General features: G+C 35.1%; 1 protein-coding gene across 1 annotated transcript in view; it reads left to right on the top strand.

Moving 5' to 3' along the window:
* PIK3CA (phosphatidylinositol-4,5-bisphosphate 3-kinase catalytic subunit alpha) overlaps positions 1-5,192 on the top strand; it is a 106,501-nt gene extending 101,309 nt beyond the window's left edge. The window contains exons 18-21 of the mRNA XM_060011101.2: positions 2,099-2,269; positions 2,877-2,994; positions 3,331-3,482; positions 4,294-5,192. Of these exons, the coding sequence (XP_059867084.1) occupies positions 2,099-2,269; positions 2,877-2,994; positions 3,331-3,482; positions 4,294-4,564 (712 nt within the window). The 3' untranslated portion in view covers positions 4,565-5,192. The remainder of the gene's footprint in view (positions 1-2,098; positions 2,270-2,876; positions 2,995-3,330; positions 3,483-4,293) is intronic.
* Positions 5,193-19,859: the final 14,667 nt, after the last annotated feature.

The following is a 19,859-nucleotide window of genomic DNA, read 5'->3' as shown; positions in this document are numbered from 1 at the left end:
TTAAGTAAATTTAAAATTTTTATAAAGTTTAATATCTTTAATAATAAGCTTGTAGGACTATGTAACGCTTTAACCTATGAGCATGTTCAACAGTAATAAAATTAAGAGAAAATGCTCAGGAGTACCACCTTAAGAAATTCCTTTATTTACCAGAGCAGATAGAAGAAAAGATTCCACAAGGAAAATGGTCAAAAGGGTAGGAAGACCAGAGTAAGTGATTCACAGAACCCAGAAAAGGGGAGAGATTCACAAACAGTTTACAGTATCAGGTGCTTCAGGAGTTATAAGAACTATGAAAAAGGCCTTGGATTTGATGATTCATGGTTAGCTTTAAGAAGAGTTGAGTCAGTAGAGTGATAGAAATTAAGCTACAAGGAATTAAGTGAGAAAAGAAAAATAAGTTTAGACTGTTACTCTTTTAGGAATTTAGGAAGTACAGGAAAGGTGGAAAGAATGGACAGTAGCATATGAGAACAGGAGAGCAAGAAAAACCATACTTCAGTACTTATGTGCCAATGGGCATATCAGGTGCTTTTTTTCCATTGTCTCTTTAAATCCTCACATCTCTACCCTTGATTACATGTCCTTTTTAATATTACATGTGATGAATGGGAAATACCCATAAAGCACTTCGACTGCACACAAGTATGGTTGTATCAAGGAAAAATCATTGGTGGGTTATTTGAGTTGTGGGCTAAACTAACTGCTTTTATCATGGAACATCATTTTTACTTAAAGAATAACTAACAGACAAGCTATGATTATTCAGACATGGATATTTGGTAAACATTTTCTTGAAAATGAACAATATGAGACTCTTCAGGGAGAACAACTGACAGTATTTGTTGTCAAAAATCAAATTTAAGCTTTCAAGTAAAAATTAGAATTTTGAAAACCTTGTATCTACTGCTATGAGCTTCCCCAAAATTAAAGACTTTTCTGATGAGATCAGTGATAATGTTAACAATTGTGATTTTTTTTAGTTGGTATAATGAAAAGGAGATCAACATTTGGAAGATCTCCATAACTCAGTGAACTAATATCTTCCAAATGACCAATATAGGATATTATAAAGTCATATATGGGTAGAAATTCCATTCAGAGGCAAGATAAACAAATGGGTCTTCATGTAACAGAGTATGAAAAGTTTACTGTTATGGTTTCACATTCCACATTGCAACTTAAGAAACTATCTCTTGTCAAGTTTTGGAACAGTAGGAAAGAAAAATATGTACAATTATCTGAAAAAGGCTATTACTCCCTTTTCCAAATACATATCTGTGCGAGGCCAGATTTTCTTCATATGCTTCAGTCAAAACATTGCATTAGATTGGATACAAAAGCATTCATGAGAAGCCAGCTGCATACTATTAAGCCAGACATTAAAGAAATTTGAAAAAATGGGAAACAGTGTCACTCTTCTAAGTTTTTTTTGTTTGTTTTTAGGGTTTTTGTTTTGTAAAAGATAGTATTTTTTATATAAATGAGTATAAATATTACTTTAAATGAATTAATGAATATTTTAATTTTAAAATTTTCTCCATTTTAATGTCTAATGTCAATAGATATAACCCAAATAAATAAAAGCTTTTTGGTATCCTTGATAATTTTTAAGAGTTTAAAGGAGTCCTGAAACCAAAAACTTGAGAACTGCTACCCTAAGGTATTGTTTAGATGTCAGTTAAACATCTTTCAATTCACCCATTATTTTTAAAGTCATAAATGTTTATAAACTTTTTGAATAGCCACAATAATTTTCTTCATGCTTTTCTCATATACAATTAAATGCTTTCACAGTTGGAGGTTACAATAAATGATGGCAGATAATTTGATTTTTCTAGGAATATTTGTCATGTTGTAATAAAAGAAAAGTAAAACTAGGTTAAAGGAGTAAAGGTCATGCATGAAAAATTTGCAAATAGAATATTCCTGTATTAGCCTTGCTATTTTAGGGAGCGCCCTTCGAGTTGCTAGATGGAATGATGCTCGATTCATGAATCTCCTAATAAAACCAATTAGATCTTCACATTAAAAAAAAGATAAAATATTTGCTGTTTTAAAATCCCATCATTTAACTGCAGTCTTGTTCCTTTTTCAGAATGTTACCTTATGGTTGTCTGTCCATTGGTGACTGTGTGGGACTTATTGAGGTGGTGAGAAATTCTCACACTATTATGCAAATTCAGTGTAAAGGAGGCCTGAAAGGTGCCCTGCAGTTCAACAGCCACACACTACATCAGTGGCTCAAAGACAAGAACAAGGGAGAAATGTGAGTTTATTATTCTTTTCTTTCTATGCTAGTAGAAGTTTGTATCTGATAGACAAGATTTTTAATGGTTGTGTATATTTCTTTGAGTTAGACCAGAAAAGAAAAAAAAAAACTGTATTTACATTGGAAAAAGATATGTTCAACCTTTGAAATATTTGAGGTTATTGAGTTTAAATGATCAGAATTGCTTATAATTTGGTGAAATCCTGTACATTCACCTTAAGAATCTAAAATGTGTTTTTCTTAGTGCTTATTCTTTTTTTAAAAGCTAAGGTTAAATTAATTAAAATTAAAAATTTTACTCCTAATTCATTGTTAAAATGATTAGAAAAAATTTATTTTAATGACATAAGTATTTTTTCACTATAATAAGAATTATGCTTTGGTCAGAGAATATCTAGAAATTTTCTTAGAAACCTTTGAACACTTGAGAATCCCAGAGTTCCTCAGATCTTCAAACATAATTACTTCCTCCCCCTAATGTCAGTGATTGTTTTCATTGTTTTAATACAGACTTTACTAAAAACTTTGACCATCTTTTCCCAGTTTGGACTGGATCATTCTGTATTTCCATACTAACTCAAAGGTGTTTATTTCTTCTTTGTAGATATGATGCAGCCATCGATCTATTTACACGTTCATGTGCTGGATATTGTGTTGCTACCTTCATTTTGGGAATTGGAGATCGTCACAATAGTAACATCATGGTTAAAGATGATGGACAAGTAATAGCTTCCTCTTTTAAATGTGTCAACATTCTTTTTTTTTAATATTTATTTTTTTACTTATTTATTTGGCTGCACTGGGTCTTAGTTGTGGCATGTGGGATCTTTTAGTTGTGGCATGCAGGATCTTTAGTTGCAGCATGAGGGATCTTTTAGTTGTGGCATGTGGGATCTAGTTCCTTGACCAGGGATCGAACCCGAGTCCCCTGCATTAGGAGCACGGAGTCTTAGCCACTGGACCACCAGGGAAGTCCCTCGACATTCTTAAATTTACTAATTCAGGACATTGTATTTCTGCCTTTGTCAAACTATAACATAATTTCTTATTTTTGAAAGCTGTTTCATATAGATTTTGGACACTTTTTGGATCACAAGAAGAAAAAATTTGGTTATAAACGAGAGCGTGTGCCATTTGTTTTGACACAAGATTTCTTAATAGTGATTAGTAAAGGAGCCCAAGAATGCACAAAGACAAGAGAATTTGAGAGGTAAGTTCAAGACATCAAAAGCACAAAATAAAGAATTCTTGCTGCTCTACCAAAACAATCGATATTTTTCAAGCAATTTAAAAATAAATGTTTTATTAACATTGTAGCATAAACTGGATATTCTATTGTGTTTATTTTTATTTATTTATTGTGTAATGCTGTGAAGGAAATGGAAAGAAAAACCAGTTTAATTTATTGATTTAGTTAAGGCCTAAAAAGAAAGTGATCCTTAAACTTCATAGTACATTAAAAGTTTTTGTTCACTGCCGTTTAAAAATTGGATTCCACCTTCTCTTTATTAACAAATCATGTATAGTGCTTCAAACAACACTTTTTAGTCATACAATCTGAGGAATTCAGTCAACCATCAATACCATGTTTATTCATAATTTTTCTTAACCACCATATGGGGTATCATTAGTCTATCTTAAACCTTAAAGTACTTTTAAAAACCTTTTATAAAATTCTCTTTTATCTATAACTCAGTCCTGGCCCTAACCTAATCCCTAGAGGCTTTAGTATGGACCAGTTCATACATTTAATAAATCCTTATTAAATTGCTAATGTGCCAGGCATTCTTTTAGGGGCTGATGATAGAGCAGTAAACAAAGTGCTTATGGACTCACAGAGTTCACATTCTGGTGTCAGGTAAAGGGAACAGAAAGTGTTGGTAAGAGGAGTAGGGAGAAGAATGCTGTATTTTATAGTTTTGTCCAAGAAGGCCTCTCTAACTTTGTGACATTTGAGCAGAGACCCGAAGGTATTAACACGTTTTACTCCATACTAACCAAACTGTTCTTATTACTTGTAGGTTTCAGGAGATGTGTTACAAGGCTTATCTAGCTATTCGGCAGCATGCCAATCTCTTCATAAATCTTTTCTCAATGATGCTTGGCTCTGGAATGCCAGAACTACAGTCTTTTGATGATATTGCATACATTCGAAAGACCCTAGCTTTAGATAAAACTGAGCAGGAGGCTTTGGAATATTTCATGAAACAAATGAATGATGCACATCATGGTGGCTGGACAACAAAAATGGATTGGATCTTCCACACAATTAAGCAGCATGCTTTGAACTGAAATGATTAAGAAACTGAAAGCTCAGTATCTGGATTCTATACTGCACTGTTAATAACTGTCAACAGGCAAAGACTGATTGCATAGGAATTGCACAATCCATGAACAGCATTAGAATTTACAACAGGAACAGAAATAAAATAGTATATAATTTAAATAATGTAAACGCAAACAGGGTTCGATAGCACTAAAATAGTTCATTTCAAAATTAAGCTTTAGAATTATGCGCAATTTCATGTTATGCCTTAAGTCCAAAAAAGGTAAACTTTAAAGATTGTTTGTATCTTTTTTTAAAAAACAAAACAAAACAAAAAAAAACCCAAAATATATAGAAATGATGGAGAAGGAAAAAGAATGATGTTCTTTTTTTGTCTTGCAAATGTTTTATGTTTTGAAATGTGGACACAACAAAATCTATTATTGCATTAGGTCCAAGTAAACTGGAGTTTGATGTTAAATTACACTAAGATTGGAAAATAATGAAAATTTTTATTTTTCCATTGCTGTTCAATTTATAGTTTGAAGTGGGTTTTTGACTCCTTGTTTGATGAAGAAAAATGCTTGGGGTGTAAGGGACTCTTGAGATTTCATCAGAGACTTTTCCTTTTTAATAAATCAAACCTTTTGATGATTTGGGGTCTTATCTGCAAAGTTTGGGAAGCAGTCACAAATGAGACCTGTTATAAGGTGGTGTTTTGGGGTTTTTTTTCTGGACAGTATTTACAAGAATCTGATTCTTATTTCCCAGGGAAATTCTGGGCTCCCACAAAGTAAATAATCATCATAGAGAAAGAACGAGCAGGAATAATTCTTGCTCCAGAATTGTACAGTATTCACCTTAGATTTTTTTTTCTCCTTTTGCAATGAATTGAATACATTTTTCATGCATGTTTTCCAGAAAATAGAAGTGAGTATTAATGTTATTAAAAAGATTATTTTTTTTATTAAAGGCTATTTATATTATAGAAACTATCATTAATATATATTCTTTATTTACATGATCTGTCCCATAGTCATGCATTGTTTTGCACCCCAAATTTTTTATTGTTTGTAGCAGCATGGTCAGCGTTTCTCTTGATCTGTGGGTGAGGCTCAGGCACTATCCCATTTATACCAATGACTAGTGTATAACTACTTAAGGAAAACAGATGAAAGTTCCTCCTCTTTCCTTTTATTTTCTTCTGTTTTCACTTGAATCCCCCATCTTCCATCCTCTTTTATAGTTGAGAATGCCTCAACCATATGAAATTAGTTATCAAAATTAACACAATTTAGACTATCTTCCTGATTGCTTAACCCCTCTACCAAGGTATGTTCATGAATAATACTTTATAATAGGGGGAATAGAAACCATGAACTTTTTACCTTTTTAGCCTATTTATTCAGTATCTCCATAATAAAATTAGGGCCTTAAACCATTTTAAGATCATGTCCCATTTCCGAGTTGTCAGGACTCACTCTCCAACTTTATTAAATTGCATTTGAGCACAGGATACATTCTTAAACATTTTGAAAAACATTAACCCAAGATGTAGGGGCTAAGGCTAGTTATCACTCTACAATCTGATATTTTACTCAGTATTTCAAATGAATGATTAATGCCCTAGGACATAGCTTTAGCAAATGTCCAGGTGCCACACCAGAAAAAGTGCAATAATTTACTGACAGTTTTCTAGACTAGGCATATTATTGGAGTACAACTTTATGAAGACTGCACATTTTATACAGCATCACTTAAAAAATATTCATTTATGAAATCAGTTACCTATAGTAGAAGTCTTGAATAGTGAACGGGACTCTAATACAAATACTCTTAATATTTGACTATTTTAGAACCCTTAAAGGGCATAATTACTGGAGATTTAGGTACCTCACTAAAGCATGTACATAATATTGCCAGCAAGAAAAATAAATTTGGGGACTTATTTAGGGAACTTACTTCCCTAAACTGTCTTAGAATAGTTAAGAAGAACTTAAACTTTGTTTTAAGCAGGAGACCAGATAGATTCTTTTGCAGATACAGATTTCATAACATTAAAATTTCATGATTAACAATTAGTGTCTTTTAGATTTATTCAGTTAATACATACTAACATCCCAGTATTTTCTATATCAGGGATTAATTACAGGAAAACTCAGTGAAATGGTACAAATCTGAAGCTTTGATGGTGGAATCTGAAGTTTTTAACAGAGAACTGTGTTTTACTGAGTGCCAAAAAAGCTTTGAGCTTCCTTGCACAAAGTTTATACAATTTTTGCATTTTTCACATCAGTCCAGATAGTTCCCCTTCCCCTAGGACCTCTCCACCATTAAAATACAAGCCACATAACTTTTATCATTTACGTTTATTTTTAAGTTATTACAACCAAATTAATTCCGTTTGAAGAAATGTAGACAAATTCTATAAAGAATATACATTAAATGAACTAGCTAAATGCAAAGTACATTTCAAACAAATCCAAGCAGAGTTTATGTAAACAACCTTAAAAATAAGGGAAAATGGATAGGTAGTACTCAGAAGGCAAGGAACCAGAAATTGAATTAAATGCTACATGGGGTGACTAGGATATGTTTCAAGTCAGTGATAATATAGCTACTTCCAGGTACTTGAGTATCAGAGATCAATTCCAGTTGGTCAGTTTCTATGACTGACCATCCTTGTCATTGAATGTGGTATAACTGAGTATTGGCTCAACAGTTTCATTTGGTCACTTGAGCAATATTTCCTTCAGTGACTATTTTGGAGAAAAGAAGAAAATCAGGTTTAAAGAAAATAAAACTAATTTAAACACATTCTAGCAAGAAATAACTATTTGAAAATCATGCTTTAACTTTTTATCATTCTCAGCTATATAAATCATTTATTTTGAAGATTTTTAGAATGCTGTTAATTTAAAATCTGTTACTCATGTTGTGGAATTTGGTTTTTTAAAAAGATGTTTCTAATTGGGTTTTTTAAAGAAGAATGGAATTTGGTCACTATTTTACGATAGAACCTAAGCTTTTTGTGGTTCTTAGTGTCCTCTGTAAAACTTAGTGTCAAAGTAATCAACTTTGAGGTTTTTCCCTTCTAATCTGCTTTATATTACAAGCCCTTTAGGAAATGGGAACCTGGTGAATATACAATGAATTGTAAAATATTTTAATGTGTAACTTTTTCAACTGTGAAACTATGACTATTGGTTTTTTGAAGAAAACAGCTGCTGATAAAGTATTTTGTGTAAAGTGTAGTTCTTATTAATCAGGAAAATAATCAATTACTTGATTAGAATGTATATACCCTCTTGGATTTTATTTTAAATGGATTGGTGATTTTCAAATAGGTAAAACACAGTCCATCTGTATTTTTTTTCCATCAAAAATCTAGTGATTTGGCATTTATTAAAAAAATTATGAGCAGCCTATTTTAAAGGCACCATGGAAATTTCACAGTACATAAACTTGGGTTTCTTAATGATTTGTAAATCCATTTAATTCATATCATGACCAGTAGCTCATGCTTGCCAACTTTTGAAGAAATTTAATTTCCAGCATTATTTTAAAATCAGCAAGTTAACTTTTTCTGGATGTTATAAGTTCCTTTTGTTTCTGTATCTGCACAAACTGCAGACCTGGGCTGGACCCACACATTCAAAATCCACCTTAAAAATTGATTTTGATGTCCAAGACATCACTAAAATACTTCAGTTTAAAGACCATATGTGGTGTGATGGATTGTGGTGCTTCTACCATTCAAAAACAACTTTCATACTTCAGATGTTTTTGAGAAGAGGGGAATGTGGAGGGAGGAGTTGCTTGAATGAATTACATCCTTCATATCCATCCTGCTCAGATCGGGCACTAAGAGATGGCTGCAAGTTGTGAGAGTATATTGTGCGTACATGAGGGAATTAACTCTTCATCAAGGATGGGATTGTGAAGGCTGAACTATATAATTTAGCACTGATAGAATCCTCAGACAATATCAATAATTCTTGGTGACAGAGAATAATACAGCTGGGCTGTTTTTTAAAATATAAAGACAAACCATTTTTATTTTTTAATTATTACATTAAAAATTGTAAATGTATCTTATGTGCCATGGCCTGGGAAGCCTTTTTTCTTTTCTCTTCGAAGTTATTTTCACTTTCTGAAAAGAATATAGTGTTTAGCTTACGATAACTATGGTCCTGATAAAATTGGATGGGTAACTCTACCTCAGAAGGTTAATAAGGAAAAAAAATAGATGAGTCAATAATTCAGTACTTCCGGCTCTGATACGACAGAAATTTGCAGGGCACTGTATTTTAGATTTATAAAGTCAGAGTTGGCATGCCTTGTTTTTAATGGCATTGGAGACATTAAGAAAAAATTTGTGTTAAAATTTAATCTTTGCTCCAACCATTAGGAAAAGGCAGTAGTGCCAGGAGGTTCATGGTACTGGCTTCTTGAATTCGGCATTTGAAATTAGTTTTGTTTTCTTTATTATTAGTGAAATTGGTGTGTGTATATTTGCAGACATTTCTATTTGTATACACAGTGCTTGCTAGCCCTAGTCAAGAGGCATCCTTTATAAAAGCTGTAAACATCAAGGTTCTAAAATTCAGAAGAGTTTAAAATTGATTAGGAGTTTCCCAAGTTGGGATGTTAGTTTTTAAACAAGCTTATTTCCTTCAAGTACTCCACTTGAGTAAGGTTTTGCACTTTTTATCAATGCAGCGCCATTCCTTTTGCTTGGTTTTAGATATGTTCATATTTCAGCCATGCTAGGTAGCATAAAGTGATAGTTATGAGCCATAAGAAAATCTTAACGACTTAATTTTTACACAACTACATTTAAGAGTTTTAGCAGGGAAGAAAAAAGTAAAATCAGTCCACTGTACATATTAGTGTAGTTTGGTAGCTGATTTTCACTACCAACAGTAGACTCCAGTCCTCATGTTGGTAAGTATGGGGAGGGTAATGCATTTTGTAAGCATTAAATTAAGTTTATGAATCTATCTAAAACATTATTTAATCTCTCACTACAATAATTTTGTGGTTACGCTAAGAGCCATGTATACTTTTAGGTGATTCTTTCTTTTGTTAATCCTAGGATAGCAAGGAGGCAGAAAACCTTCACTGTTTTATTATTTTCTCAGAATATCTTTAATAAGGCTAAACTCCTTAATTCTAGTATAAATTTCCAAATGTGGTCACTATCCACTGATTTCATAAGAAAAATCCTCTTATCAGATTTATGTTCCTAAGAGTACTGGACAGCTTGGCCTTCATCTGATTTGTAGAAATGTTTTTGGCTATGGAACCAAAGTTTCTAATGCAGTTAATGGTTTCAATGTGACTCAGTCCTCAGACTTTATTGGATTGAATAAAATCTAAAGGAATGTATGCTTTTAGAACGTAACATCTTGGGAATGTGGCACTACCAAAATTAGAGTACTGATACATCAACTGTTGACTTTGGAAGCTTCAAAAAGGAGTTCCCATCACCCTCTTTAGCCCGATTTATTGTAGCAAATCTATTTCACTATATTTTGTCATTCAATGAGTTGGAGTCCTATGGTATACTGCATTAGTTAGGAGGAAAATGTTTTTAAATGTTCTTTTCATGATGGCCCAAAAAGTATTTGACGCAGCAAGTGCATGTGTTGTTGTACTGAGAATATAGAATAATACAGTGTCACTAAATTTAAGACCTCTCCCCAGTCTTGCTGTTCCTGGCAAGAAGTTTGGCCTGTGACTGCACTTACTGTTTATGCTCATCAGAAACTGTCAATGTCTGCTTTACTTTAACTTTGCAGTCTGTAACGTCACGCTGTTTATTAAAAAAAAATATTACTTTGACTTGTGTCCAAACAATCCTTAGTGTACTATATGTTAAACAAAAAACTGTGATAATTATATTTTGCCATTTCTTTTTAATACTTAACAGCACACCAGTGTTGCTAATAATCAAAATTTAGCTGAATTTGAGTTCTTGTCAATAATGACTAAGTATAGTTGACTAAAAACCTGAAACTATTATGCCTTAAAAGCCAATTTTTCTGTCCCAGTAAAGTGATGAATATTAGAGAAATACCTGTTTAAATATTAACTTCCTTTAAGCATGAAGAATTATGTGCTTGTATTTTAAGCAGAAATATATGTGTACACATACATGTATGAATGTGTTTGTATGTGTGGACAGACTTTTTCCCAAGTCAGTTGATGACTAGAACCTAAAAGTGAAGTTCAGCTAGAAGCAAACTGGTTTTGCATTCAGCTATCATAAACCTTGCAAAAGGTAAGTCTGGGCTTTTCTTGGACCAGTAATTCACATGGGCATTGATATTTAGTACTTCTAAGCAATTCACAGCAAATAATTGCTAAAATTTTGTTTATTTTCCAAATGGTTAGAGTGACTTTGAGTTAACATTGTTGTAAACTGACTTTGTTCTTCAAGCATAATGTCTCTCTTTCCTGACATGGACCAAGTAGCCACTAAATAAATGGAAAATTGTAGTATTTGAAACACTTTAGGTTTCACACTTTCATGCACTTCAGGTTTCAGACTGTTTTGAATTTGTTAGAAGAAAAATCCAAAGAACTGCATATTGTTAGATGGGTGTCAAACTTACTAAGAAATGGAATAGATATGTGCCCTTAATTTAAGAAATCTAGAGAATCTCAATTTGCAGAATGATTTAAAGTGTGTATGCATACATATATTTTATTATGGGGAAGTCTTTGGCATACAAAATAACTTATTACGACCTTTTAAACATCATGTTCTGGACCTTAAATGCATATGATATTTAGCCAAGAGAAGGTGGGGAGGAATCCTTTCCTGCAGCTCCCTACCCCAGCCCCTATACCCAGCTGTCCAACAAAAGGTACCAAGACCGCTTGAATTTATTTTTAATAAGAATTGTGTATACTTAAGGTTTACAATATGATGATTTGATATACATAGTGAAATGATTGCTACAGTCAAGCCAATTAACGTATCATCTCCTCACATAGTTACCTTTTGTGTGTGTGCGTGATGAGAGCACCTAAACTCTATTCTCTTAGCAAATTTCCAGTATTCAATACAGTATTAACTATAGTCATCATGCTGTACATTAGATCTCGAGATTTATTCATCTTATAACAAAGTTTGTACCCTTTAACCAACATCTCCCCAATTTCCCCCACCTCCCCACCCCTGGTAACCAGCATTCTGCTCTCTGCTTTCTATGTATTTGACTTTTTTAGATTCTACATATAAGTGAAATGCAGTTTTTTCTTTTCTGTGTCTGAATTATTTTACTTAGCACAATGCCCTCCAGGTTCATCCATGTTGTTGCAAATGGCAGGATCTCTTTTTAAGGCTGAAAAATATTCCATTGCATGTATTTATACACACACACACACACACACACACACACACACATATACACACACATATATACATATATCACAATTTATTCATCTGTTGATGGACACTTAGGTTGTTTCCATATCTTGGCTCTTGTGACTAGAGCTGCAGTGAACATGGGAATACAGATATTTCTTGGAGATCCTGATTTCATTTCCTTTGGGTATATACCCAGAAGAGGGATAAGGCTGACTGAAAACTAAAACTTAGCAAAAGTTTTGTTATCTACTAACAAACATTTTTGAGCACCTCTGCTACGTACCAGAAACTAAGCTAGGTGTTTTACATACTCTTCCTTGTTTCTTCTCTAAAAATAACCTCATGAAAGAAGAGATCATCCCCATTTTATAGATAAGAGTGGCTCAAACAGTTCAGCTGAATTGCCCAAGGATACATATCTGAAAAGTTGTAATTATGGCCTACAAATTCAAAAAAATTGTACTCTGAGATACATGTTCTCGCCACTATTCCACACTAGAAAGAGGAGAAAACACCAAAATTGTTCACTGCTGGTGAAGTCAATAGTGCTCTATTATTCATTTTATTTAATAATGTGTGACTTGCACTTATTTGCTAAAAAGAATTAAATTGGCTTAGAGTCAAAGTTTCTGTTTTGATTACATCTACGTATAAAAGTTGTTTCAAAAGTCATTCTTTCTATTGTCCATGATGTACAACATTTTTAGTAAAATTGTAAAGATACTTTGAGGAACACTGGTTTCAAAACGAACTCTGTTTTCAACTCATATTCACCTTAACCTGGAAAGCACTTGTTCGGAGAGTCTTGTGACAGTATTTAATAACCATGGTTGATTCATTAATTAAAGTACGGACAATTGTTGACTATCCATGTGGGACTTTTCTATGATGCGGATTACCTGAGATGAATGTTAAATTCCATCCAGTACAGCTTCTCCCTACTTCATAACACATTTCTAGCTCTCACTCCCTCCAGAATGTACACAAAGAACAAAATGCGCTTACGGAAAGCATAATTAGAAAAACTTGTCACTCAAAGAAAAGTCACATGGTACACGGCAAGGTTAAGTACAAATAAGGCTAAGCTTAGTGAACTTCCTAGGCAGCGGCTTTCCTCCTTTCTCATGGATGGTGAGGTAAAACAGTAGGTCCACATTTTCTGAAATTATCAGATTATTATCTTCTATAGTGAATGAACTGCTCTTCACTAAGACTTGAGAAATGTTTTAATGTGAACTATGTTGCATAGAACTAGACTGGCTGTTCAGTGCTCAATAGCTTAGAAACCCTCCTCATTTATTTCCACAATGACAAGTTCTAGCTAGAGCTGATATTAGATGAAGCACAATGACTGAGCTCATTTTGCCCTGTGGAAACAAAAAATGCTTCCCGGCTGATGTGGAGAGATTTGGAGTAAAAAAAAGATGGTGAATTTATATGTATTTATAGAATAAATAAATACCTAATGAGACTTTTTAATGAGATTTTTCTTTCCCACATGAAATGTCATACCTTGCTTCTATGCAGTTAGTTTGCAAGCAGGCATAATTAGGTCCTCAAGTGCAGAAATTGCAGGTATCTGAAGGCCCGGACTTTGGCCACCATCTTAAGATTTCTCTGCTCCTTCCTTTGCTCCTCCCAACACTCCACAGTTTAAATTGATGCTGTGCCATGTAAGGAACTTCGCACTTACCTCGTCTCTGAGTGCAGTGCTATATTTTTCACATAAGAGGGACAGGTATTGTGTTAATCTCACCATGCCAACTATCAGGGCGCCATTTATCAGTCATGAAGGCCAAAATAAACAGTGGAAGATAACCATTTGGTCATATTATTTATGAGAATGACATCTTCGGATCGGCTGTCTGGAGTGTGGAAGCATGAAAAGGGGGTCCCATTTTGTGATCAAAGAATTCCTTTATATTCAGAGCACTGTCGAGCAAATCATTTCTATCCCAGTAGCACTTAGGTGTATAGAAGCACTAGGAATATGGAGGAGGAAGAAAGGTGAGGGCACTGTCTCTGAAAACAAGCACTTAAACAAAAGCTTTAATTCTGAAATTGCTTCAGACTGAAGCTATGAGGAGTTTTAATCTCAGAAGGTGATGAAACCTATTACATAGCTCATGGGGAAGGGTTGTCAGGAGGGCAAATAGTGAAATGGCCATTTCTGAGCACTAAACAGGATGTGGGAATAAAGACATTGAGGTTTATCGCCATATCCACCAAGCACTCACGACACTGTGCCAAGGGCCACAAAACTGTTTGAGACCTTAAAGATTACTGCATCCAAAATAGAAAACCAAACTCATCAGATTGAAATTAGTGCTTAAGTAAACACAACAAAGTGTAAAATGTCAACTAATCTAATATAGCTCAACTTTTATAGTTATGTGAAAATGTACCCTTTAAATCATATGAACCTGTTCAGTATCCTTTAAAGGATAATCTTTAAATTTCTTTGATAAGAAAAATTACTTGTTTGATTTAAGGTGGACTGTAAGTACATTTTAACGTTTTCGATATGATGGGAAATGGGGCCTCCAAAAATAAGACTGCCAAAAATAAGAATGATGAATAATTCTGTTCATTGGCCCAGTCTTTAAATTCCAGACACCAATATGACCTCTCTTTTCTATATACCCCATTTTTCCTCCAAGAATGCTTTTAGCTTCATTTATTTATCCTGATTGGGTCATTGTCACAATGTTCACTGGAAGAAAACAGGTTTATCTAGAGATGGCTACTGCGCCTTGCTAGGGACAGTCTGCCATGGAAAAGTTGCTGTAATTAGAACTGTTTCATTACATGAACTTTACACTACCTTGGAATTTATCTGGACAGCCTCTTCATTATAATGTAGGAGCACTTTCTGACCTGAATGGGTGAGCTTCACAAACACCTGCAGACACGGGTACTTGCCCTGACATTGGCAGTCCACACCACAGGTGAAAGACAGTCCATCCAGTCGTCCAAGATGTGCGTGTGGATGATAGTGCAGTTAGATTCTTCTCTCTTGAGTGCTTCAATTTGGAAAAAAAAAAATGATTTTCACCCCTAGAAAATTTAGTCCTATATTTCTAATGTGGTAACCCAAGGCATCTATTTCAGAGCAATGTAGGATGATTACAGAAGGCATCTAATGATTTGGGAGCATGGAGAAGCTTGCAATGGGACAAACAGCAGCAAAGTGCCAAGTTCCATCTCAATTAAGACCCTCCTTGCATATTTCTCAATATAGATCAATGGTTTTCAAACTTCAGAATCACCTGAGTGGGTTTCTTAGAATGAAGAATTTGTTAAAACGTGGGTTCTATGATTTCACTCCCAGGGATTCGGGTTCAGTTGATCCAAGTTGAGGCCCATGAATCTGTATATTTAATAATATTTAAGTTGCAGGTATTTGGAGAACCACACTTTGTGCAATATTATCCTAAATACCGTAACCACAAAGATTCACACTCAGAAATCTTCTCTCTCCTGCCTCATCATCTCAAGATGCACCCACTGGCTTGTCCTGGTGAAAATGTGCCTTTGGAAGAAGTCCAACCACAGGGCTCTTAGACAACATAGCCTCCGAAAGTTGTGGTAACAAGGTACAGTTCCACTCTACTTCCAAAGAGGCAAATGCAAATCATATGAGGAATCTCTCATTAGAAAACTTGCCATGTTTTTACTATTAGTAATTTCCTTAAGGTCAAGAACTATATCCTATTCGTCTTTATGTTCCTCAAAGCATAAAGCACAATGCCTCTCACACAGTAGAAGCTCAATACGTGTTGTACTGAATTAAATTTTAAACATTCCTTGAGAATTTACACATGCACTGCATATACAGAATGTCACAGGTGCAATGAGACGGGGCAGACAAAATTCCTGCCCATGAAGACTTTGCGGTGGTGTTGAAGAGAAAGGACACTTGTGTATAAAATAATTAGAGAACAGGTCCAAGATAAAGTAAACGAGAGTGAGAGGAAAGGCTCAGATTGAATGCACAGGTCCACCTCCTCATGTATCCTCACACTCACATCTAGGTGAGTCTTTGTGTTTACTTCCCTGCACCTTAAACACAAGAAGTTAGATTAGCAAATTCTAAAGCCAGAATGTTTGAAAAGCCTTGTTTAGCTAGGTTCAGACTGCACTCTCATTAAGATCTTGGACTGTATGTAATCATTTTTCTTTATTAACATAACAAACTGAGACACACTGCATTTTAATATGATCTCAAGGCCCAGGGCATAAAAAAAAAATCACTAGATATGGCCTTAGAGGAATAAAATACTGGGCAAGTGAAAATGCAAAAATGGAAAATAAGGTTCCTTCACAGGTTTAGCACTGGCCTGATTTTCACAAAATTAATTTCTCTACTTATTTAGACCAGGCATCTTTAAGTATTTAGAGTTGTCTGCCTTTCTCTGTTAGAACTTAAAACTCTCTAAATCCTAACCAAGTGCCAAACAGAGTTTGATTTGAACCTTCCTTGAGGATTTCAGGAAGCTCAAATATAGAGAGTGGGATATTCTTTCCTATGTACAAGGGCCAGGCCAGAGGCTTTCAGGTAGAACCAGGAATGTATTTAAGGCTGAAACATTCAGCATGTTCTTTCAATAGTATTGTGTGTCTATTTGTCTACAAATAGACAAATTCCATCGTTTGATTGAGAAATGAGGGTATAAGGGAGTGGGGATAGGTATGAGCTACCCAAGCCTCTCAACTGTTATGAAGCAAAACCTTCATCTTTTATGAAGCAAAACTATTCTCTGGTGGCACAAGATCACAAGGCAAGAGAGATGAGAACTCACCACTCTTAAACATTCCCTTAATTACTTCCAGCAAACTATTTCCAGAAATGCTTAGAAAAGTAAGTTTTAAATATGAGTAACAGTTTGGTACTAGCTTACAGAAGGTAACTTCAAACCATCTCCCAAATATATCACATTAAAAAAAAATAATCTGACCTGCACACACATGCACACACTCACACATTTATTGAACTTATGTAGATGTTGTAATGCAGATATAGATATATAGATGGAAAACGGAGTAACAGGAAAAGGAAGGTAGAAAGCTAGAATGAAGGCAAGAGTAAGGTACAAACATGTAGCCTCCAGACCATAAGATCCCCTATAGTTATAAAAGCTGGGCCACAAATTTGGCTCTGAGCTTCCTAGCAGCCAAAGCAATGAAGGAAACACAACTAGATAAAAGATTCCTGGTGTCCACTGAATAAAAGCAAACTGGTTGATCAGGAGCAGAACAGATTCTCCTGCTGCTAATATCAGAGAGACAATTCCCCTGGAATCCTTCCAATGGTGGCACTGTGTGCTATAGTGGAGGATAACCTCCATATTATTGCCCTAACAATGGTAACTCAGGAGTGGTGGGAGATGAATCTGATATCAGAATAACAAAAGCAGGCCATACAGTTCCTTTTCTATGACCTTTTTCTTCACTGAACTCCTAGGCCTCCCTCTTCCCCTACCCCCTGGGCCTTCTGTTGCTCTTCGGCTAGCCAAAGGGGAGGTATACCTTGCTTACCCCCTACCCAGTGCCACCCTCCTCCAAAGTACCCCATGTCGTGTGAGCCTGTCTCCAAAATTAAACAGCTCCTCTACAACCCTAATCAACACTCCCATCCTCCTCACTGCAGCAAACTTCAGTTAAGTATCAGGAGGCAAAGAGTCTTATATCAGAATGAATAGGCAGATTCTTTACTGGCTATATGACCTTGGGTATTCTACTTGGCCTTTCTGAGCCTCAGCTTTCTCATTCATAAAATGAAAGTTAAGTGATAAAATAATACTTCCATCATGGACTTGCTATAGGTTTAAATAGGATAAAATATAATATATATTTGACATATATATTTAATAAATGGTAACTTATTACATGTATTTACTAAGGAAACTACTTAAAAGGAAGAAAACTAATATTTATTGAGCAACTACTATGTGCCAGGTAGCTATTAGCAAACTCAAAAAACTCAGACTCAAAAAACTTTTGTTATGCTCATGCAAAAGCTCATGCTCATCCCCTTCCCTGGGATATCTACATGTTAAAGAAAGACTTTACTACCTACAGAAATATCTAATATGTGGACCATTGTTGAAAGAATTTTGAGATTGGAGGAGGGGAGCGGCAAAGGAGTATCTTCCACTTTCTTACCACCACTTCCTCCACACCCAGTTGCCTCCCAGCACTGAGAGAGGAACAGGGATTCTGGAGAAACCAAAGCCAGCCTCCCCTCCCCTCCTCTACCACTGTGCTTGCACCTGATTTGAACTGGAAATTCTAGGTCTCCTCTCTCTATTTCTTACCTGAGCATGAAGGGCTTTAGGATGGTTATTCCAAGCAAGAAGAACATTAGGACAGAGAAGCCTATCATTGCAAACCCTAGCAGCATGGCTCAGTCCTCTGCAGCACTGGATGGCAGCTTCCTGTGCACATCTGGCGGTTCTCTGTCATTGTAGTCTATGTTTCTCTTCCTCCCCAAGGTAGAAAAGGCTGTCCTTTGTGGGAAGAGGGAAGGAGATATTTCAGTAAGCTCATAAAGAACTGGGAACAGTGGTGATTATTCTGTGGAATATAGAAATATTGAATCACTATGTTGTACACCTACCTGGAACTAGCATAGTGTTGTAGGTCAATTATACTTCAATTTAAAAATTAAACAAATAAACTATTTGTTTTTAAAAGCCTAAGTTTAAATTCTAACATTTCTAGAAGAAAACGTAAAACAAATCCTTTATGATCTTGGTGTAGGCAAATATTTCTTAGATACAACACACAAGCACAATCTGAAAGAAAACAAACTGGTAAATTGGACTTCATCAAAATTTTAAATTTCTGCTCTTCAAAAGACACTGTTAAAAGAATGAAAATCAAGCCCAGACTGGAAGAAAATACTGGGAAATCATTTATCTGATAAAGGACTTGAATCCAGAACACATAAAGAACTCTCAAACTCAGTAATGCCACACAATCCAGTTAATGATTTCAACAGCCACTTCAAAGAAGTTATATAAAGAGCAAATAAGCACATAAAAAGATGCTCATTAGTAACTTGTACATTAAAACCACACGGAGATACCATCTCACCCCCACTAGAATGGGTTTAACCAAAAAGACAGACAATACCAAGTGTTAGAGATGATGTGAAGGAACTGGAACTCTCCTACACTACTGATGGGCATATGAAACAGTATAACCACCTTGGAAAACAGTTGGTATTTCCTAAAAAAGTTAAACATATATGGGACCATATGACCCAGGTGTTCCATTCCTACGTATTTATTTACCAAGCAAACTGAAAGCGTATGATCATACAAAGACTTGTACACCGACGTTCATGGTACCCCATTTGTAAGGAGCCCAAAACTGAAAACAACCCAAATTTTTATCAACAAGTATAAACTCTTACATTCACACAATGGAATAATACTCAGCAAGAGAACTGATAAACACAGTACTCATGATGAACCTCAAAATAATTATGCTGAGTGAAAAAAGCCAAACAAAAGAGGCCACGCTGTATGATTCCATTCCTACAAAATTCTAGAAAATGCAAACTTATCTTTAGTGACAGAAAGCAGATTAGCAGTTACCTGGGGGTTGGAGGAAGATGCAGAAGGACACAAGGAAACTTTCATGGTAGTAGGTGATGGATATGTTTTTTATCTTGATTGTGTGATGGTTTCACTGGTACACACACATGTCAAAACTTACCAAATGGCACACTTTAAATATGTGCCATTTGTCATATTTCAGTCATAAAGCGTTTTCTGACAAATGTTAAAAAAAAAAAAAAAAAGTGGGGGGGCTTCCCTGGTGGCGCAGTGGTTGAGAGTCCGCCTGCCGATGCAGGGGACACGGGTTCGTGCCCCGGTCCGGGAAGATCCCACATGCCGTGGAGCGACTAGGCCCGTGAGCCATGGCCGCTG

This window comes from Delphinus delphis, chromosome 4, assembly GCF_949987515.2.
Source record: "Delphinus delphis chromosome 4, mDelDel1.2, whole genome shotgun sequence".
In the NCBI taxonomy this organism is placed as follows: Eukaryota; Metazoa; Chordata; class Mammalia; order Artiodactyla; family Delphinidae; genus Delphinus; species Delphinus delphis.
Note: the sequence above shows the minus strand (reverse complement) of the source record. Positions and strands in the feature narration are given on the sequence as shown.